Source organism: Xenopus laevis, chromosome 2S (assembly GCF_017654675.1).
Source record: "Xenopus laevis strain J_2021 chromosome 2S, Xenopus_laevis_v10.1, whole genome shotgun sequence".
Lineage (NCBI taxonomy): Eukaryota > Metazoa > Chordata > Amphibia > Anura > Pipidae > Xenopus > Xenopus laevis.
Window position 1 is genome coordinate 128,033,216 of NC_054374.1, and position 23,456 is coordinate 128,056,671.

Genomic DNA, 23,456 nt, shown 5'->3' on the forward strand with positions numbered 1-23,456 from the left:
TATTTATTGGGCTGGTGGGGGCTATTTGGGCTGATTGGGCGTCTGTGTACCTGCCAGGGCCTATTTTAATTCTCAGTCTTGCCTGTAAAGTGTGTGCTGAGGAAAACATATTTCCTCAGCACTTTATAGAGATTATACATCAATCACATCAGTTCCTGCCCTATTGGAGCTTACAATCTAAGGTCCTCACATTCACACACTATGGCCAATCAAGAGCCAATTAACCTGCCTGCATGTTTTTATAGTGTAGAGGAAACAAACTCAGGCCCAGGAAAACATACAAACTCCTTGCATATAGTGTTCAAGCTGGAATCAAATTTGGCGCTTCCCACCTCAATATAAATAATGGACAAATGGTATTTCACTTTCTGTTCAGTATATATCTCATTACTCACTCATAAGCTCTGGTCACTGGCAGCAAATCTATTTGTGACTGTACACAGCCAAAGGGAGCAAGTCACTTCTTCCAAAATAGCAGAACTTTTTTATGTGCCCCTGTAAGTGATTTCTAGTTTCCTTCAGAAATCCATCATGGACAGATTCACTACCAATGCTTGTTCCGAAGAAACTGACATTTTGAAGGAAAGGGCAGAGTCACCTTATTGAAACATAACTGGGAATACTCAAATAGCAAAACGAATGCTGTGCCATAGATCTATTAAAAGTATTTAACAATCTTTATTAGAAGAAATTACAATACAAAACAAAAGCAATGCCACATGGGAATCGGTTCAATTCAAACCATCAATGGTAAATTGAAATCTAAACAACATCAAAATAAAAACTTTCATATATAAATGATCCATGCCTAAAAAAAAACACTGTTCATGATGTTTATATACTGACAGAATTGCTTTCATGGATGGTTTAATGTTTTCCAGGCCCAAATTTGCTAAATACCCATATATGAACAAAATACAGGTTTATTCAACTAAAACTAAAGGGAAATCGTTAGAATGAAAATATGAAAGGGTTTCAATGACAAAAATAAATAAACACGGTTACCTAACCTGTTTAATAACTGTTGTTGGTTAGTATGTATGTGATGGAAATGCTGCATTCTTGCTTTAGCTCAGGTATTCTTAACAGACCTCAATATTATCACCACCATGCTGTGATAAGAAGTAAATGTACCAACCCGTTACATAAGGAAAATACTTTTAGCAAGGCAACCAGCATAGGGGCTCCTGCTTGTCAATAGAAGCAGAAAAGAATACTACTGTGGTTGTGTTAGGACCGACAAAGGTATGCTATTTATATTTCTTTTTGGGTATCCCTCTGCTATACATTTTAAAGTGTCATTCAAACCACCGCCTGGTTGTTAAGGTAAGTGGAACTGAAGAGCTGCAAACATTAAATAGATTGCAAAAATGTCTTCAAAATAAGTCTACAACAATTTTCAAGTTGATCTTAAGGAAGGATGAAAATTAAAAGGAAAGTAAACACCACTTAGAAACATCAACAATAATTTCCCTTTTGCCCATTCATGCAAAGCATCCGATTACCACACTGACAGAAATTTTTGGCTCGGTTGTAACTTTCCCTTTTTTATTAATCCGAGGCATGGCTGAAAAACCAACAGCAAATCAAGTTTCAGGATTATAAGAAAAAAGGAAACAGAAAAAAGCATCACAATTATCACAAAAAAATAAATACACAAAACTGAAATTCATTATAGAAACAATTCAAAACAAGAAAAAAAAAGTCAAAATCAGTTTTGTGCCAGAAAAATATTAATAATAACTTACACATTTACATTCTTTCTGTCCGATAAAGGTTGTCTTCTGACCATACACTGCTGGCCAGAATAACAAAAGGCACATAAATAGTCAAAGATCAAGCCATTTAGTATCTCACTAAACAGCAAGTAAACTTTTCCACATATAGGCCAGGGGCCACGTGGGCAGCTAGTTTGTCTGCTCTGGTGAGGACCTTGCTTAAAAAGCAAAAGAAAAGCAGCTGGCTGACACCCAGTTAGGGTTAGTGCAATTAGCTACACCAAAGTCTCCTGAGGCAACTTGTTGCTCTTATAATGCTCACCCTGCACAATGTCGAGCGTTGGCCCTATGGCTAATAATAGAGACTTCCAACAGGGGAATCTCCAAACAAGAACTGTGCATGGTTTAGGGATTGCCAACTGCATCATTTCACTAGGAGTTTCATTCAGTCTTCTAACTATAGCCTTAGGGACCTGCCAGGCAGACCAGGAATCTTGTGTAAACAGTTCATAAATGCATCTGCCCTTCTAATCTTGAAAGGAGCAGAGACACTGCAGCATTTCCAGGGATTATACTCAGATATCCAATGTTCAGAAAAAAATCTAAGTTCACATTACTGCAAAATCAACCCCTCCTCATTCAAGAGAGGTAACTAATGAAACTAAGTATATAAATAATCTTATCCCCTCCCTTTCCTACCCCCACCCCATGACAAATACAAGTTTTTCTTTTTAAACATAAATAGGCTCTGTAACAGGTTACACACAAAAAATATATATGTACAGGTCAACAGCATTGCTGCAAGTTTGTGCAAACTGCATGATACACAATATATCTATTAAAAGGGGTTGATACTGTAAATGCAACTGCTGTTGCAATCGGTGCTCATCCGTGACATAGCTACAGCACAAACATGGAAAACAAAATGCTATGAATCAGTTCAATCAGTTCCCATAGTGAAAGCATCAAAATGAAAGTGTTGTCGGACCCAGCAAAGGAAACATCATGTAACCCCGCTGCCGGGCCAATAAGGATTGCATTGATCGGTGCATAGGTCTGCTGCAGTAACATCACTGGACAGAGGGATCATCTGTCTCATCTGCCAGGCTTCACATATACTACTGCTACTCCTCTAGTCAGATGGTGCGGGAGGATGAATTTCACATGACGCAGCATTTCTTCTCTTCATCAAAGGATCGCTCAACGCGGTCAATTTCCTCAATCATTTTAGTAAAGATCAGCTTGCTCCTCTATAACAGACAGGAACGCATGATTATTTGGACTGTGGCATTTTTATACACACACAAGCCTACCATATACATAATATGTATATTTACACACTAATTCACAAGCCTTCCTTAAACATAGGCATCCTAGGGACCCCCCAGTGCCAACCCATTTGGCATGTGCATTACAGGAGCAGACTACATCAGAGAGGATATATAGGGCTTTTATATAATTATTTTGTAATAATCCCATGCCTTGTTGCAGTATTTACTACATTGTAGTGTTTACTACATTACCTATATTTATTTAGCAGTAATACCATACAAGAATGGTGCATATATTGGATATATGAGGCAAGAATCACAGACAAATCAATATCCTATACATTATGAATTTCAAAAATGGTCATTACAAAAATTAGGAAGCATGTAGGCAATTATCAATTTACCTCAGGGTCCTTTGCTGAAACTTCCAGGAATGCGGCACCCCAAGACTCTGCAAGCTTTTTCCCATCTTCTGGTTTCACTTCACGGCTGTGCAAAAATAGTTAAAACAACACAATTTATATAAGCTTTTGTGAGGAAGAAAAAGGCAAACATCAACAGTAACAGTAATTCTGACAGAGGGAGTCTGCTTTTGTGACCAATGCAGCTTTACCTCGTGACATGCCATGTAGCATTGTTAGCACTTGTATTGGCTTTAGGAGAAATGTCTGTTCATCCTTTAATAAATATGAACCCGATATAAGATGGCAGAGTACTGCTGTATATCTATAATTTGGGCTAGACTAGGCCTCTTGCAGTGACTGCAGAGGTTTATTAACCATGTATCTGCCATAGATCATAAAGTCTACAGCATTTGGCTGTCAATTACCTGACTGCCAGAACAGATTGACCATTCCCATTTGGCACTTTATGAGTGTTAATTATAATAAGGTTTATAAAAAAAAACAAAAAAAAAAAAAAACAACTAAATATATATACACACACACACCCTTTAAAATGTTCTATATTTATTTTACAACATTTTTATAACATTTTCTATAATTTTTTTATGAATGTGACCTAAAACATCAGCTGATTTTCAATGAAGAAAACCTAGTTAAACAAATCAAACAAAACAATTATATTTGGTCATGGATTTATTAAAAAAATAATCCAGATATCTGCATATGGCAAAGGTAAGTGAATCTTTAGGATTATCATATAATTTGATGGTAAAATCAGAGGATGGTGTGTTCAGTCAGTGGGGTGTGAGTGAGAGACCCTGATTTATTTAAAGAATGGGGATCCAGCAAAGGAGGAAACCCACCAACCTCCAAAAGCTGAAGCTGTTCTGTATGAAGGTATGGAATATTTTTTTTCAATAAATACATATAATTATTTTTGTTTCATTTGTTTAACTAGGTTTTCTTCATGTACGTTTAATAAGAGTGGATGCTTTAGAAAATAAAATGAATTATATAACGAGTGAATTAAAATCATAAGAACATACCAGTGAGTTGGCAGATCATTCTTATTCCCAACAAGGACTATAGGCATGCTGAAAAGAAAAAGGACAATAAGTTTTGAAAGACAAAAAAAAAAAAAAAAGACTCATCTTTTTAAAACTTCAAGTTTTAATAGACATTTATCCATCACATTCTCATTCAAGCAAGCCATAGATGTAGCAAATTGTTTCTCTCTAGAAGTCACCAAAACACTACGTTTTTGTCCAATTTAGCTACCCAGGTGGGGACCTACACAGACCCTTGTAGAGAACTGCATCAACAGCCGATTTGGTTCTTACCCAAATGGAGTTTTAAAGGACGTCAACTCAAAAAAAATGTGGGTATTTTTGCCTAATAAAAGAAAACGCAATTATAAGCAACTTTTCAACATGACTATTAAAAATTGTTAGTGCTTTAAAAGTTATTTGTTAATATAATTGCTACTGAAAGCAGCATTTACTTAAGTCCTGGTTGTTACTTTTTAAACAATGATGCAAATGCCAGTCTCCTCCAGCAAGACAGGTCTGTTAATCAGTTGTTTTATGTTGCATTGTTTCAAAAGCCAAAGTCACCAGAGCAGAGAATAGAAAGGGACAAACACTGCTTTCAATAGCAATACATATACAAATAACTTAAAAAACATAGAAAATATGTAATGAATGTATGTGGCAAAGTTGCTTAGAATTATGCTTTCTTGTATTAGGCAAAAAACTATTTTTGTGGTTGACATGTCCTTTAAATCTACCCGTCTGATATCTGGCCAATCTTCACCCAGATTATGAGTTGGGCAAAATGGCATTACATGTTACATATCTAATTTCACAGTGCAAAACCAGTCACCTTTACTTCTCATACTATTGTTATATTATTTAGATGTTATGCTATGTTGACTAGGACCTTTGTATCAGATAGTGGTATTATTTCTGTATGTAATCTATATGTTTGATGCATACCCCCCTTCTATTGCACAGTGCAGCAGAATATGTTGGTACATATGGTACAATTAGGTAAATGGGGCCAATTTAAAAATTAATAAATACTTACAGACACTTTCCCCGCTTGTCCACAAGAATGCTATGAATGGCACGGGCAATCTGGAAGCTGAGGGAGCAGAAGTTTAGTTATGCAGAAGAATTGCATCAAACAACTTTCAAAAGAGTTGCTGCAACTTTTGGGTGTATATACAGTATGTCAAAAAATAAATAAAAAGAAAACAATTTATCAAAAGAGATAAAATAAAGTTCTCCAGTAATATATAGTAGCATAGAATGATATTATAGTTTGTTTTTTTTAGAATTTTATTTCCTTAATAAATATACCCCTTCGCTCAACAGATTATGGCTGAAGGTTTAACATCCCTGTAACCAACAGATCAATCTGGCAATTACCTTAAGTCATCAATAGGTGGCGCACTCTCTCTACATATATAAGTCAATCCAAAACAAAAGGAACTCACCTTCTGGAGCATGCCACTGAGTAAACAACAATGTATCCATGGATCCCAAAGATGAATGACTGAGGAAGCAGAGAGTATTCATCCTTAAAAACAGAAATGACAAAAGGTTAGTTTACCCTTTAAAAATGTGAGAAAGCTCAAAAAGCTGTTAAGCAACTCACCTGCCCTGCAGTGTCAACCACATCCAACTCAAACTCATCGCTCCCCATAACAAAGGTCTTGCTCCAAGCTGCAGGAAGAGGGAGTACATTGTCATTATTATTAATGAAAAAGAAAATACAGGCAGACAGTTAGGGATCTCAGCACCGACTTTCACTTACTGTTCTCAATGGTAGGCTCATAGTCCTTAGGAAAATCCCCTTTAAAAAACTGAAGTGCGAGGGAAGATTTACCTTTAAAGAACAAGATCAGAATATTAGAAGAATGTATTACACACAGACACAGATAACATTGACAAACCCTTCAGCTGGCCATAGACGGAAAGATCTGATCGTACGAATCCTCGATTCGTACAATTTTCGGACTGTCTGTGGAGAGTCCCGACATTTTTCTTCCATGGAGATCGGTCGTTTGGACGATCGGGCAGGTTAAAAGATTTCTGTCGGCTGATGATAATATCTCTGCGTGTATTGCTGATCTGACTATATCGTTGTTAGCTTCCCTGTAGAATTTGACATTGCCTGGTCTGTTCTCTTTGCGGCTTTATTTTATCTGAATTGTTAGTGGCAGGTCGGACAGATACGAAGGTAAAATCTGCACGTCTATGGCCACCTTTAGCTATGGAGCACAAGAGGAGCCCGCCGTGCCATTATCTTTAAAGTCATTGGGTGACACCCATGGGGATGACCGTCACAATCACAGGGATTGAAGAAGAGAAAAAAAAAAAAAAGTACAATCTGAGCAGAAAATCCACTTAACATAGATAAAGTGAGTGAACTCCTTCCCCCATGTGATTGTGGAGCTGATAGGGAGTGTGAAACAGGACGAGCAGCTGTGTTTGGCCAGGTGTTCTGTGCATGGAGATAGTGCATCCAAATCACTGCTGGCTCTACTCCTCGTTGTGCATAGTCATCAGGAAACACAGCCATGTGCTGCAACAATCCTGCCTACTGCCCTACCCCCACTCATTAACTAAACATGTCAGCTCATCCCCAGCAACCCACCCTTCCCCCTGCCCACGGAAGCACTACTTCTACTACTACTACTTCTACTACTACACACAATCATGAACATTGTGCAGACAAGTCCACAGTCAGTAGTAAGTCCACATATCCCCGCCTGTAGGTACCCGCTCACACTGAAGTCAGCTGCCAGTGTCGCACCAAGGAAGTGGCAGCACTTACCTACTGAAGGGTAACCTAACATCACGATCTTGCGGTGCTTGACAGGCGCCATGGCGATGAGGACAGAAGAAAACGAAATACGGCCTTCCACCCTAAGCAAACCCCCAGTAAAAAAAAAAATCCCAAAACAAATGCCTGCACTCCGCGACCCCTTGGAATAGCCAAATCCTCCGCACACAGATCAAATACACGGGTTGTAGCAGGCCAGCCCCGCCCCGTCTCTACAGTCGGCCAATCGGTATCCTGGAAAATTAGGGCCTGATCCGGATTGGCCGGGTTGCTCAGAGGAGTTCCAATGAAAGGCGAGCCGATGGCTAGGCGCGTTTATTCATTGTTTGGGTTGAGATGGAGGAATGTGGAGGACGCCACTGTTCTGATTGGCTCTTGCGGTTTTGGCTTGGGTAGGGTTTAGCACGCAGGGAAAATGGAAACAAACTCACGTGCTGCAATTCGCTGGCGCTTGGTAGATGTGTGCGGCTGTAGCGTACGGGAATTTTTCTCTGGTGGTTAAAGTTGGGAAAGTCGGCTCGTTGGGGGGGTTGCTGTTGTGTAGTGAGCAGGCCTGGTGTTGTGTAGTGAGCAGGCCTGGTGTTGTGGCGTGTCCTGAGGGAAACCTGTAACAAACGAGGAAAAGTTGTGGGAAACCCTAGAAACAGTATTTCTGTCGGTTCCTAAAACAAACGCTGTGAAGGCAGATGTTGTTGTCAGGGAGTTTTAGGCGCTGTACCACAAAACCGGAAGTGGCTGCGTTCTATTGCTATGGGGGGGGGGGATTCTCTAGGTAAAGGAGAGATATTGTGCATTCTCTCTAAGGGGTATCACCCCGCCCTCTATTTTGTTTGGTTACTTCCGCTATCAGTTGTTTTTATAAATACCTTTCAGCGTTAGGTGTTTCTTCTTTAATCCAGTGCCAGACTGTGGTGATTTACAGCAATTAATGTTTGCCTTCATGTTCTAAACCACTTGGAGATTGACTAAAGCTTAATGGTTGCTATGGAAGCCCACACCGGTTAGCAATTCAGGCCTTGACCTCGCAGGTTTGTCATGCTGCTACCTCATTAGGGGGTTTACATTTTTGTTGAAGGGGTTTGTAGTTGCCTGAATTCTTAAAGAACCAATAAAGTCTGGAGCCATTCTCTCTTTATAATGCCCCATTCATGTTTTATAATCTAACTGGACATGTTAAAGAGAATACAGCGTCGGACTGGCCCACCGGGATACCAGGAAAACTCCCGGTGGGACCAGGTGTCAGTGGGCCTTTATGCTGCTAAACATTTGGCCTATTTCATGGCCATTCCTTATTTCTATGAGAACAAAGAGGCTAAATAGATGGAATCATAGATTAAAGTATGTAAAGAAAAGAGACTAGGAGAATAGAGGCTAAGTGAGGAGAGGAAGAATAATAAATAGTACTGAGGGTGGGCCCCTAGTCTAAAGTTTTTGGGTGGGCCCCTGGAGTCCCAGTCCAACATTGAGAGAATTAGATACTCGTGATTACCACTTGCTAATTTATCCCCTTAGAGGAATTGATGTCTGAAGATTTCAGAAAGAATTAAATTCATTTAAAAAAGAGAAAAATAACCCCTCTTCCACCTGTGTCATATTTAGACTTGCCCTAACTTATAAAGAGCTATCTTAGACTTAAAAACCACAAATCATTGGTCCCTTAGGAATCCCAGTGCAGGACTGCATATTGCGGGACTTTTAGCTTTGGTGGAAAAGGGGTTCTTTTTCTCTTTTTTTTTTTTTTTTTTTATTTATTTAATCTTTAAACATTATTTAATGTTCAGTGTGTTGGGTTGCCAATAAACATTGACTGTGCACATGCCCGTTCTGGCAAATGCCAGAGGGAGTGCTATAAGGTGCCATAGAAAGTCAGTATTTAGGGGGCTGGGTGGGCTTTGTGTGGGTTGATTGGGCCTCTGTGTACCTGAAATGCCAGGGCCTATTTTAATTCTCAGTCCAGACTGTGCAGGTTGATTAGTAGATAAAAGTGCAACACCTTGGAGGCGGGAGCAGATGCTGAAAGTTACACATCCCTCTGAGCTTTTAACCTGTTTAAACCTCCCTTGCCACACTATAACAACCAATTTTTGGCTTCTGACCTGTAAAATATAAGATCGAAATTACGGTCTATTGATGAACTTCATTTCCTCCCAATTGAATTCCAGAAATTTCTGGCGACGCCTAATATGAACATGTGCTAATATTGATTCCAAGGGCATATTATATGTTTCGGATCGATATTTTAAACTCGGACCAAATGGTTGTAGGCTTATCTGATGTTCCTGCAATTGTACATGATTTTATGAGTCTCCTAACCTTTCTATTACATTGATTGTTGTGAATTTTTTTTGGACAACTTTATAAGTGCATTCAAAGCCTTTCAATATTTCATGAACAGGAAATTGGGTTTCTTGAACTTGAATAACTTATTAGTTGTAAAGACTGTAGACTGACAAACCTTTAAATCTAACGTACAGATTTAATTAGTGATTTTGCAAGATTCATGTCAAATGGACACACTTCAGTTTGATCATGTGGATTTTTTGATTCTTCTTTGCCTGTCTCTGCCAACCAGAGTCTTCTGCTTGAAGTTTGGTGTACGGTCTCTACTTGTTTGTTTTAAGAAATAGTCGTAGTGTTTAATGCATCTGTGGTTACTTTGGTACCATCTCTGCACACATTTAACACTACCCACAACCTGAAATTAGAAGGAACTGCCTGGAAGCCTTGGCTGCTGTACACATTCTATGCTGTGCTACAATTAAGGCAGATGTTATCTCACCATACAGCTAAACATGTCGCACCATTTCCTATGTAAATTACTTGCCCTCCTAGGTCATTATTTTAGTGTAGACTAAATCACCTTTTGCCATTGTTGCCTCCCATAAGGAGTTCTTACTAATTTGTAATTCCCTGGCAGTAAAGGAGAAATTACAGGACATACAGTATCTGTCTTGTGTGCAGCTGACCGCAATTATAGCTTTGAGATGTGATGGTCCTGTAACATAATGTAAAATCTCCGTTCTTTATGCAAAATGCAAAACATCACCAAACCATAGGGTTTGTTTTCCCTTGAATGTATTGATGGTCTATACCAGTTTTTCTCAGGCCACTTTCTAGTATTCTTAAAACAATGTTTATTATTATTTGACTAAAGAGACAGGCAACATTTATTGAGTACATACTAGGTACGTACTCGATTAGCTCAGAAGTTATAATCTGAAACAAACACTTTTTTTTTTTTTTCATATACAACCACAATTTTTGGATTTGACCCAAAACAGAATCTTCGCCAAAAGTTACCTGGATGGATAGGATCTTCATTTGAATTGTAATTTAAAAAAAATACATTTTAGCTCCATCAATGAAACTGTAAGATCTAGGAATACAAATGTGAAATATTCACTTGTCTGGTCTTTAAATAGTCACAATATTATGGGTTCACATTTGTGTTTACTGAATGCCTAGAATCTGGTAGAACTTAGTTCCACCACTGCTGCAAGGTTTACTCACCCGGGGCCTGCCAGACGTTCTTGCTGACGTGAATCCGTAGCAAAAAATGCATCTGGGGGAGGGGTGATCCCGGGTTGGTTGGCTAGTTAAGTTACTGCCTTGCAGAAAGTTCTTGTATTTGATCGATTAGAATTTGTTGCTTGTCTGGTTTTGTTATTTTTATAATGAAGCTGTGACAAACTAAAAGCAATGCTCTGTTTTTGATTGGTCATTGTTTTTGGATTATCAAGAGACCTATGCACAACCGTAATGGCTTGTTGCTATCTACCTTAAACCCAGCAGGGCTACATGCCATCAGAAGAGGTGGAAAGTCGAAATGGTTTGCAGAATTGGGACTTGGACTAAACGATATATGCAAGATTGATTTATTTATTTACTTAACACTTTCATTTCTGGGAAGTTGCAGAATTTAATTGAGCCATTGTTCTGTATGTTTCCACTCTACAGTATGTAAAGAGTAAGACAATTAAATGCCTCGCATCAAGCTATACATATGTACAAGGGGCATTTTAGACAAAAACTAGCCCGTTTGCAGGGGTTACAAAATGGGTCTGTTGGGGACAATCTAAGTTTAAGCTTAATGAAAGCCCATGCTGTGACATTTAAAGTTTTGTTTGTGACTGGGGCTAAACATTTAGAAACTAATAATGTTCTTTTCCTAGGCTGCATCGAATCATTCTCCTTTGTTTTTCTGTGTCAGGATGCTGCAGCCTGGCTTCCCAATTATGACCGTAAATATTGCATCTGGAAAAATATCCTTTTGGCATAATTAAAAAATAAATGCACACAAATTGTTGCAACAATAATTCCATATGACTGGTTAAGCAGCAAGCATAGCCAAGGCATTAAAGAAGTCTGGTATGCTGCGGGTGATGCCCAAATAGAAAATGGTACAAGCAGTACAAATGTCTGTTTAATACCTCTCCTCCAGCATTTATCCTTTATCACTAAATATAACTGATGCCCTTACTAAGCAATGTTCTTGTGATTATTCTATCTTCATTGTGCTTGTCAATCCCATCAGATTGAATTTTGACACTTGTATTGGCCTGTTTTTCAGCGTTTCATGTGGATGGCTTACTCCATAGCATGTCTATTACAAGATATTAATACCTGGAACTGGAGTTAAATTTTTATATTTTTTATTTTTTTATTTTTTTTATAGTTCAGAAAGATTCAAGATTGACTTTTTGTGCTTCATTATGAAAGTGGAACCGTCATTAACAAGAAATCTTTCCCCAGCTGTTCTGGGTAACACTTCTTTGACTGTCAGGTGCCTTTTGTGTTTTACGTAAATGGAGATGATACAGGGTACATTCTGCAGGGATCCCAGTCCAGATACTTTGCCCAGGGGTTAAAGAGCTGCTACAGAGACTGTGAAAGACAATGAGACCTTACCTCCCACAGTGACTCTTCCCATCAGAGCCTCTTATGCTATCTGTATGGGGGAGGAGATGCCACAGTAGAATCAGAGCAACCACCTCATGGTAGGACTTTTCCCTCTATAAATTAAACCAGGTTGTGTGTGTGTGTGTGTATATAGTGCATCGTTTTCTATTGTGGTCTTATATCTTGGCTTCAAATGACAGGTGAATATTTAACTACTATGAACTTGTTTTCATGTTCATATCGGTTTCAATGTATTAAAATTAGATGATAGTCACATTGGATAAAGTTTAATTTCCTTGTGTTAATTTATTTTTTTGAAGTTTGCTTTCGTGTGAGTCTTTAAAAATGAAGTGGTACTTGCATATTTCTAGCTAAAGTCATGTTGATAAGTAAGGTGTAACCTTGCTTTTATTATCTAGGTTCCCCAAATACGCTTATCTTATTTAAAATACACGCTGAAATTAGTAGTAACACTTTAAAAACATTTATATTCAATTATTACATCTTTAACTAGGTTTGTGTGTTTGTAGAGTTAACACCAAATGTATGATAAAAATCTTATCTGACTAAAAATGTTTAAACATTTCACTTGTTTGCTTTTTCATATGTCCTCCAGAAATACTTTATATCCCCCAAACATTTGCAAAAAGATAACACTTTGTTAATCCCTATAAACCAATTCCAACCCCTACTCACATAGGAAGGGCACTTGTGTTTGCACCCACAGGGATTAATGATCCTGCTGTTCTTGAAACAGTCAGTTTGAAGTTTAGAGGGGCACAGTGGATTTGGGCCTTGTTTGCTGGCATTTAATATATATATATATATGAGATCTAATTCCAAGCCACCTCTGTAGGATCACCTATTCTAGTTGTTGATCTAGGAAGCCTGTCCTTGCGTTTGTATGGGAATAATCAGATCTGGTATGCAGGGATCCTGGGCTTTTGTTTGTTTATCAAGCTAGTTGATGACCTAAACATTCTTTTATTTTCAGCTAGGGTCATGGGTTTCTGTTCTCAAACGAGGGCCAAATGTCTTTCATTCTAACGTATGCCTTGAGATTGGCAAAGAAGAACAAATATAAAGGTGATATTGACTTACTTGCAATCCTTTTCTGTAATTAGTGAAATAAGCTATGATCACCGGGACTCCAATCAATCAGAAGGTGTGACGTCAACAAACCTCATAATTAATGAGCACTTTACCTGTGAAATAAACTAGTGATTTATTTGCCATTCTAACAATGACTTGTCATTGTACATCCCATCTTATCTGAGGGTGCCTTATGGAACTTTGTTTTTAATTTTTTCCTGCTGTTTCATATATACACCATCCACTGTGTATTCGAATTGACAAATATAGAAAGTTGAAACAGACTGGAACATAGACATGTTTTTCGGAAATATATCCATTCTTCAAGTGATACTTGAAAAAGGATATATACCCGAAACATGTCGCGATTTAGCACCAATAAAGATAAACCCTGCATGTTTATTAAACACACAGGGGCAAATTCACTAAAGCGCGAAGCGCCGAACGCTAGCGTTAATTCGCTAGCGTTGGCCATTTTCGCTACTGCGCATATTCACTAACGAACGCTGGCGTAGTTTCGCTAGTGTTACTTCGCAACCTTACGCCAGGCGAATCTTCGCTAGCGACGAAACTACGCAAATTCACTAACTTGCGCAGTGTACTGAATGCTACCTTTTACGCTAGACTTTCTTCACCACCTCAGACCAGGCGAAGCGCAATAGAGTAGATAGGGATTGTTTAAAAAAAAAATTTTTTCTAGGTCCCAAAAAACGCTGGCGTGTTTTCTACATGATGGCTGATAGGCTGAAAAAGATCGAAAATTTTTTGGGGCTCCCCTTCCTCCCCCCTACTTTTCCTGACTCATGGCAACTTACCTAGACAGTGGGCACATGTGTAGGGCAAAATAAAATTTTTATTTGCAGATTTGAAGGTTTTCTAGGCATTTGTAGTGCAGATACGTGTTCCTCCATTGAAATTTGAATTTCGCGCCGTATGCAAATTAGCCTTCGCTAGCGCAACTTCGCTTTATATAGCGAAACAACGCTAGCGCAACTCCGCAACCTTTCGCTACCCCTGTGCGCAACTTCGCATTTAGTGAATTTTGCGGAGCGCTGGCGAAAATTCGCCTGGCGAAGAGCGGCGAGGTTGCGCCTGGCGCAACTTCGATTCTTAGTGGATTTGCCCCACAAGGTTTAACCCGCTTTCATGTAGTCCTGTGTGCTGGTAATTTCTTCCTTTTCCTGAGGAAATCAGAGTTCCCAAAGGCAACCCACCAAGACATTATAGGGCAGATTTATTAAGGGTCGAAGTAAAAATTTTAATTTTCAAAAAAAATAATTTTGCTCAAAACTCTCAAATTCGAATTGTGAATTATCCAAACTCTATTTGCGTTTTAATTCCAATTTAAATTTTGAGCGTTATCATACTGTGCCCTTTAGGGTAAGGGTACACCTGGCGATTCTGGGAGATTTAGCCGCCTGGTGACTAATCGCCTCTTCTTTGGGGCGACTAATCTCCCCAAACGCCTTCCCTCTGTCTTGCGCTGGCTATAATGAAAAGTCGCCTTCGGCATGGCACACGCGGCCTTTTGTATTCTGAAGTTGCCTCACGAATCGCAAGGTGTGCTCTTACCCTTAAGAACTCAAATTAAGACTAATCTCCAAATTACTGTTTAAGTCAATGGGAGAGGTCTGGGGAACAATTTGGTGGTTTGAAGCCTTCCTAACATTCTTGGGGGGGGGGGAACTTGAATCAAGTTTTTTTTATTTTTTTATTTTTTTTTTTTATAATTCAAATTAAATTTGGTTTAATTTTAGGGTTGTTTGTTTGAGTTTAAACAATTTTCATTAATAAATTTAGACTAGTCCAATTTCAAATCTATGGGAGTTTGAAAAAACTCACGTGAATTCGAAATTCAATCCTTGAAAAATGTGCCTCTAAGACAGGGATCGCCAACCTTTTGAACCTGTGAACAACTTTCAGAAGTAAAAGTAGATAGGGAGCAACACAAGCATGAAAAATGTTCTTGGGGTGCCAAATAAGTGCTGTGATTGTCCATTTGCTAGCCCCTATTAGGCCGCTGGGAGCAACATCTAAGGGGTTGGAGAGCAACATGTCGCTCATGAGCTACTGGTTGGGGATCACTGCTCTAAGAGTACATACAAACCTTGATTTTCTCAATAGGCCGCTAATGGCTTTAATTCAAACTCACCATTTTTACACTTGCATTATTACCAAGTACCTCGAGTGTCCCCAGAATCTATAGGCTTTGCCAACATCTTTCCATGAACTTATCACTAGTTTAGCATTGCAAGTCATCTCCTCGCTCTACACTACTGATTTAAGAGTTTATGCCCTTTTTGGAACTGTAAATGGAAGTTAACATAACAGGTGTTGCAAACAATAGTCGATGGATAAGGAGAGCTTTGCACAAAAGCTCTTTCTGGGAGCTTGATGCAAATTAAAACAAAAGGAATTAGAATACATTGAAATGAGATAAATACTTGCCCAGGGCTTCCATATGCTAGGTAGTGTCATGGGATGGGGGGAGAAATTAACTTGTTCAACTTTTAAGGAACATTACAAAACTTAATGTGGGGCCAGTGGGTTTGTGAAACAACTGATAGGCATTGGTTGAGAAATCTTTTTTTTGGCACGTGAACATAAAACATTCTTCTTTATTCTGTTCTCAGAGGGACTCAAGATATGGAGTCCATTAACCCGTAGTTTAAGCCCCAAAGCTAAATCATATTTGGGGCACCAAATCTTCAATATATTGAAATTGCTCATCAGTCCTTAAACTTCTGAACCCCCAAGCACTTCCATTTTGCCTAATGATTAAAAATGTACATTGTTTAAATATTCAGAACCAGCAGATACAGGGTTAAAGCCATTAAAATACTTTAACTAATAATGGAAAGTTGCTTAGAATGATTGGACAACACAGTACAGGAATGGGGCCTTTTATTCAGAATGCTCGGACCTGATGTTTTCTGGAAAAGGGGATCTTTCTGTAATTGTATCTCCATACATTGTCTGCTAAAATCACTTAAAGTGGACCCGTCACCCAGACACAAAAATCTGTATAATAAAAGTCCTTTTCAAATTAAACATGAAATCCAATTTCTATTTTTTATTAAAGCATTCATAGCTGCTGTAAGCTCATTTAAACATCTCAGCTGTCAATCAAATATTGTCTGCCCCTCCTCTATGCCCGTGGCATAGAGGCAGGGCAGACAATTACTTTCACTTTCAATTCAGCACTTCTTAGATGTCACTGCTCTCCCCACATATCTCCGTTCTCTTTAACATTTAATTGTTTAGCCAGTGCATGGAAATGGACATCAGGTCCCCAATTCTGGTGGACAAACAAGATTCTGAGATGATACAAGGCTTTCCTTAAAAACAGTGTCCACAAAATGGCTCCTGCCTGCTTGCTATCATTTTGAATTCCCAGACTGAAGGAAACAAGATTCAAATAATTTATATAGTGTAATTAAAGTTCATTTTGCATGACTAATGTGATAAAATAGGATTTTGAATATTTTTTTTGGGTGACGGGTCCCCTTTAAATATGAAATAAACACAACAGGGTTGTTTTGCCTCTAATAAGGATTAATTATATCTCTGGGTCAAGACTAATGTACTCTTATTATTGCAGAGGAAAACAAAATAATTCTTGATCTGATGTATTTGATTAAAGTGGACTCCAGTAATTTGGAGCATTCTGGATAATGGATCCCACACCTGAGATACAGATTTTGGGTTAACAGCCGGTTTACTCTGGTTATAAAAGATCTGGTGTTTACAACAGGATTGGGTCATCAACTCCAAAAAAAATCATACTGGCTGATCAACTCAATTTGATTGAGTTTTTCCTGGATTCCACTCACAAATAGGGTTGCCACCTTTTAAAATAATCTATACCGGCAGGTGGAGGGGGCGGTGTTAAAAGGGCAGGGCCGTGACGCGCTATTGGCTGACCGGGTTGTGGCGTCAAAGGGGGCAGAGCCATACACGTGAATTTGGCATGAAACCCAGGAAAAAGGTAAGTTTGGAGCAGGCTGGGGGCAGGCCACGGGCTTTTTTTAGGTGTATTACAAATTTACCGGCAGCTACATTGCCGGTAAATTTGTAATACCGGCCCCGGCCTTGGCTGGTGTTTTAAAAAATACCGGCCGGGTGGCAACACTACTCACAAACCATTAGACATTTGTTCACATGGAGTCTATGTATAGCCAACACTGAATACCATTCCAGTGCAAATTATATGTAGCACTGCATGACCTCTTTGTTATGGTAATAAATAAAAACAAAAAAGCAGATTGTATTTTTTAGAATCCTTTTAGATGTGTGTAGTGATTGAATAGTGCTTTCCCAAATAATTTGCAAGTGAAAAACAAGCACATTACCAAGATAAGAGGTGTGGGTCTGGGAGATTCCAGGAACTGTAGGCTTTTACAGTGAGTAAAGATGTCCATGGGTTTCAGGCACTTGGCTCAGTTCATTTGCAGATGAAAACCTAGTTTGTTGTGGTTCCTTCACTCAGTCAATTGAGATGATACTGAATATGGAGTAAGTGTATTTATTGACATGTGTCTGCCAGTAGCTCTTTCTACTGTATCTAATTGCTGCTGGTGTGATGCTAATCGCAGAAAGACAGGAATTCCCAGGACCTGGAATGTAATGGAGGAAGCAATGGAAATTCCAGGTAGTTCCTTTTACTGACAGAGCGACCTCAAAAGCAGTTTATTCAGTTTGCTGACATGGGGGAGGGAGTGATATGTGCAATCAACACATTGCAAGAATAAGCATTACAAGCCAGCCAGTGGTTAGACCATATTCAGCATGTCCCTAAAATGTAGCTCCACAAAGGGCGAAAAATGCCCTAAATTAATGCCCTATATTTTATTGCGAGCCTGATGCATTGTCAACGTTTTAATGGTCGTCTTCAATATTATTTCATGCCCAATGTTGAAGCATCTCCCCAAATTGGCAGAATTAGATATTTATTCTCAGCAAAAAATACTTTTATCAGCACCCGTTTTACCATGTTCATCACATTAACCTAGAAATCCACACAAATGTTCTATATTGCCTAAAGCCAATATCATTTTTTTGTGATTTAGAAGTTCCATAAACACAGAACTAACAAGCCTAAGGACAAGTGTCCTAAAAACCTCAAGAAAGATCACTTGTTACCAACAGTCGGAATGTGTTTTTGGACTTTGTCTTGTTTTGCTGGTTTGGCTGTCTGATGATCATAACAAAGACTAAAAGGAGTGTTCTTTTTTTTTTTTAGTGGAAAGAAGTAGTTGTTGGGACTGATGGTTGCACATCCATTATAAGAGTAGCCCAATAATACTGAGCAAAGACTTAAATAATAAACCAAAACCATTCCAATACTTGTGTTCTATTTATGGGTGTCTTTATCTTTTCCATAATTTGGATCACCATTATGATCATCATTTATTTATATGCCAAGTTACGCAGTGCTTTACCTTCATTCATAATGGGGAGCAAATGGTGAATAACAAACGAGTACAATCGGATTAGAGGGCCCTACACATGAGAGTTTACAAACTAAAGGTTTGGGTACAATTGAGACATTAGGATTTTAGAAACAATTTTGTGATTCATGATACAGCAATGATTGATTAAGGTAAATTGAATAAGCTTGTTTAAACAGGAGGGTCTTTAAGGAGCGTTTGGAAAGAAGGAGAAAGTCTGACAGCTCGAGGCAGAGAGTTCCAGAGAAAAGCAGACGCCCATGAATTAAACCCAATAGGATTATTTTGCCTCAATAAAGATTAATTATACATTCGTTTGGATGAAGTACAAGGTACTTTTTTTTTTTTTTTTATTATTATTATTAAAGAGGAATTGCAAAGGAAATTGTTTGTAAAAATTTGAATCATTTGATAAAAATGTGAGTCTATGGGTGATGCCTTTCCTGTAATTCAGAGCTTCTTGTATAATGGAGCGTCTACCCGTGTGTATATTAAACTAGTACATTTTCACAGAATTTTATTAGTGTATGATACTAAGTGGTTCCCAAATGCTAATAATCCAATTAGTGCTTTAATACAGGTAGTTGTTTTGATGGGTCAGATTTCAAAGGGGTTAGCGACAGTAACGTTGGTAGCAGAGTGCACATAGCACAGTTTATGGCCATAAGTAGTTCATTTTTACTCAAGACACCAATACAAACACAAACATAGCAGTGTCTCTGTTGGTAAACAAATGTCTTTCTACAAGCCACCCAGTAACTGGACTTCCTACTGGAGGGGGAGGGTGGCCTGACCTCAGTCTCCTGTCTTTGTTTTGAGTGGTGCCCACGGGTGTGTGTGTGCCTGAGGAAGGTGGGGAGGGGATGTCCTAATTTAGGATGGATTAACATTATTGCCTTTTAAACTGACCAAGGAATGTTTCAGGCAGTTACTAAATGAAGAGGTTGGGGGGTGGGGTGGCAGAAGGAACTTGGAGCATTTATCATGTAATTCCAAGAATTCAAAGGAAAAGGAAGAGCACTTGGGCAGCATGTTACCTAACTGGTTGGAGCAACCAATCATAAGGTTTCATGTTGTATAGTTTATTCTTTATTTACAAAAGAAATACTAGATACAGAATGACATTTCCTTAAATTATAAATGGTAGTAACGTTTTTTTTTTAAATTTTTGAGGTGCTAGTAGAAGAAGCTAGGTGGGCTAACACACTGAACCCGGGCAGGAATTAGATGCAGGAATGGCTTGTGAGTTAAAGCAGTTCATTATATCTGTCTCTGTCATAGCTTATTGTATATCATAATTCATCTTCTTTGATGCTAGGGAACTTCCCTCGACATGATCATTCTACAAGCACCCAGTAAATGTAACTACCCAGACCTGCTAATCCATAATATTAGGCCAAGGTGAAACATACTTTTTATATCCGCAACATGACTTCATCAAATTTGTGTATTTGGAAGAGATTGAACATCACTGTATTTGCCTTTTCAACTTCCCACCAAAGCTCAGGAAAAATCTGCTTTTCTGATGAACTTTAAGGTTTTCTCTTTCTTGTTTAAAGGTTTTTTTTTGTTTTTGCAATTCCAGTATTTAGAAGGCAAGGGTTTCCTATGATAATACAATGGTATTCTGCAGTGCTATCCAATAATATAATGGGAAACTGAGGGACAATGAGTTTCTATGGGGAAAGCGCAGCAGTATCCCATCTCCATGCTACAGGTTTCAGCAATTGAAAAAAACCCAGTTTACATGCCTTGTGTTTTGTATGTATTTTCTATAAAAGGGGAAGAAAGCTCTGATTTAATGGATATGACTGTAGTCCGAGGGGGCAGGAAGAGAAGTGGTGAAAAAAACTGTTTGGGTTTACTTCTCAAGCGGTTTCCTAGGAAAAAGTCACGGCAACAAAACTGTCAGGATCAGGAAGTAGCAAATTAGTGATTGGAGAGAAACATGGTTATATCACCTCAAAACACACAATCATGCATGAAAACATGGTTCATGCCTGAGAATTACCTATGTACTATTCCCTTTTTTTTTTTTTTTTTTTTTTTTTTTTTAAAGTGAAAATAATATTTATTTTCTTAACATTGCTATATAGGGGGTTATTTATTAAAGTCCGAATGCCAAAAACTCGAAATATTCAAATTTTTTTTTTTTTTTTTACTACAGAATCCAAAATTTTAGTGAAAAAAAAAAATATTGAATTTTTTCAAGATTTATTATACCCAGAGGATGGACAACTTCCGAATCCAAAAATCTGACATCTCGGACCTGCTAAGGTTGTATATGTCAATGGGAGACGTCCCCAAGATATCCTGATCTCTGCTGGGTTGAGTGCAAAAATCCGAAGATTTTTTGGTGTTTGGGCAAAAATCCGAAAAAATTTGTACGATTCAAATTTTCATACGTTTTTTTTTTCCCCGGCACTAGAAGGTTATTTATTAAATGTATTGACAAATAAGGGGAAATAACCCGTGCGGATTTGGTAGGAGTATATTTCAGAAAATTAGATAAAATCTGATTTTGATAAATAATCCCTTAATGTAATTCAAAAACTTTTTAAGATGAATATAACTGGGTGTTAAACTGATACTTGGACCTGGAATAACGAAGCACCAATTTGCCATAATCTATTATTCAGAATGAACACTGATTCCCCAAAAGTTAGATTTTTCAAGGTCTTGTTTTTTGAGATGACGAAGTAATTTTCTCTACCCGTATAAAAAAGCAGTGATGTGACTGCCCTCTACTGGTGTCTAAAAATACAGCATCAGTCCTAGTGTTCTGTTTGTCCAACTAAAGGCACAAGTTGGAGTGTAAGTAACCGATAGCTAGACCTTTCCTTTGTTTTCCTTTTGAGGATGGAAAGGTAAAAGTAATCAGAACCATTAATCAATTTAGTGGAATGTATTGTAGCCTTTCATTTTCTTAATTTTTGCTGCCAGTTTTGGTTAAAAACTGGGCAAAATACCTCCATATTAAATTTACACTTTTTGTTTATGGAAAAAAAAATCTTGTTCTGTGTAGCGTTTATTTTTAATGTGTGTCTTAATCTTGGTTAGTTAACCTAAACATGTATGAATACTTTTCCTAAATGGACAGTTGGAAATCCTAATATGCATACTTTATTTTGATGTTTGTTCAACTCAAAAAGTGTTATTGGACATTATATCTATAAATATTTTAGTGCACTTTTTGGATGCAGGTTGATAACAAAACAAAAAAAAATCCGTCTTACAAAAATAAAAAAAAAAACTGAAAGAGTAACAGACTATTGTAGCATTGTATAAAACATATAAATACAATTCCTGCAGCCTTGAAAATTACAGAAGGCGGAAGCACTTTAGAAAGTCAGCATTATGGGTACTCCGCAAGTCAGTATTTCATTCTTATTTTCCTGTCGGTTAATCTAATATGACTTATTTGCATCTGTTATATAGAGAAAGGGGAGAAGAACAGAAGGCCAAAGATGAAAGAAAGTAAATCCGTGAGAATTGGGCTCTTTTGCAACGACTCCGGGCATGGCCCTGCAACTAGGTCTTTGCCCAGAAAAATAAGAGCATCCTGCTCAGGTAAAATACACTACAAGTCTTTCCTATTCCATTCAAATGAAAGAATAATTAATTTATGAAATTGTAACCACCATTCCAAGGTACAAAGAATAAATGCAATTTATATGACAATTCTTCCAAAGATATTTGCTCTGCTCTGAACAGTGTCCATACTTGTTCTGTAACCACCTAAGTATACAACAAGTAATACTTGTCTTTGTTTGGGCACACAATGAACCACAAGTAGTGTGGAACATGACCGTGAAATGTTTGTGAGGACAGGACACGTATAAGGCAACAACTACATAACAAATGAAGACCTGTCACGTAGGCAGAGCACTAAAAGTCAATGCCAAGGCAAAGCAGACACTATTACACCTTAACAAGATTGAAAGCAGATACACAAACCAGCATACATGTGTTGTGCTTCTAAAAGGCATGAACTATGTACTGGAAATCAAATCAAAAATATATTTTTGTTTATGCGATAATCCATATATGCCCCAGCCTTAAACAGGGGACTGTTAGATGCAAGCTGTGATTTCATGAATCTTCTAGGAAAGAAATGTGAATTCTATTCAGAATTACAGCAACCCCATGGCATGCCACATTTATTATATCACCTCACATTTCTTCTTTACTGGTGTAAGAAAACAAATTATTCTACTATAGCAACACATTTTTTTTTTTTTTTTATTCTGACATCTTGTGGCACATTGTGAATACTACAGGCTCATGCTCTGTAAATACAGTTGGCCCATATGTTGTTAATAGAGGAAGTTTGTCTCTGTACTTGATTATTTTTTTTAACTGGGTCTTCTGTTTAATTCACTTTATAGTAGATTTTGATCTATCATCATTTAAAAGAATGTTGTCCTTCTGTTAATTAACAAATGGCCACCATTCTGTAACCATGTCTCTCACCAATTCATGGGAATTCCATTATATCTATCTATCTATCTATCTATCTATCTATCTATCTATCTATCTATCTATCTATCTATATATATATATATATATATCACCAGGGACCATGGATGTTGTGACACCTATGTACATCATACAATAATTCACACACTCACCAAGTGGCTTTATAAGAGACATACATAATATAATTACAGTGGATGTCTTTTATAATATATAAGAGTAATAGAACATATTAAGAAATAATCCTGTCATATGATATGACTTTGTAAAATGCTGTGGAACCCTTATCAAACAGAC

The 23,456-nt window shown here is 37.9% G+C and overlaps 1 protein-coding gene and 1 long non-coding RNA gene across 7 annotated transcripts in view; one reads left to right on the forward strand and one right to left on the reverse strand.

Moving 5' to 3' along the window:
* Positions 1 to 656: 656 nt before the first annotated feature.
* On the reverse strand, positions 657 to 7,377 carry rhebl1.S (RHEB like 1 S homeolog). 2 transcript variants are annotated; one of them, XM_018248395.2, is made up of 9 exons: positions 7,234 to 7,370; positions 6,211 to 6,282; positions 6,052 to 6,119; positions 5,891 to 5,973; positions 5,479 to 5,535; positions 4,734 to 4,785; positions 4,440 to 4,487; positions 3,394 to 3,478; positions 659 to 2,968 (listed from the first exon to the last, which is right to left on the reverse strand). In XM_018248395.2, the coding sequence occupies exons 2-9, from the start codon at positions 6,229 to 6,231 to the stop codon at positions 2,879 to 2,881; spliced, it is 504 nt and encodes a 167-aa protein (XP_018103884.1). In that variant the 5' UTR covers positions 6,232 to 6,282; positions 7,234 to 7,370; the 3' UTR covers positions 659 to 2,878.
* Positions 7,378 to 7,556: 179 nt separating this feature from the next.
* LOC108709818 overlaps positions 7,557 to 23,456 on the forward strand; it is a 37,189-nt gene continuing 21,289 nt past the window's right edge. For 3 of the 5 annotated variants that reach the window (XR_005965899.1, XR_001934699.2, XR_005965897.1), the window contains exons 1-3: positions 7,557 to 8,270; positions 11,918 to 12,239; positions 22,122 to 22,253. This is a non-coding gene — a long non-coding RNA (uncharacterized LOC108709818). Of the gene's footprint in view, positions 8,271 to 11,917; positions 12,240 to 16,728; positions 19,016 to 22,121; positions 22,254 to 23,456 lie in introns of those variants that run through there. The other 2 variants (XR_005965898.1, XR_005965900.1) reach the window with 2 other exon arrangements.

Bases quoted from the DNA above. Each gene is read 5' to 3' on its own strand.
- rhebl1.S (XM_018248395.2), bottom strand. From the start codon at position 6,231: ATGAGCCTACCATTGAGAACA. The intron at 5,536-5,890 runs GTGAGTTCCTTT...CTGCTCCCTCAG, and splicing joins TCAGTGGCATGCTCCAGAAG to CTTCCAGATTGCCCGTGCCA. The intron at 2,969-3,393 runs GTAAATTGATAA...TGTCTGTTATAG, and splicing joins TTTCAGCAAAGGACCCTGAG to AGGAGCAAGCTGATCTTTAC.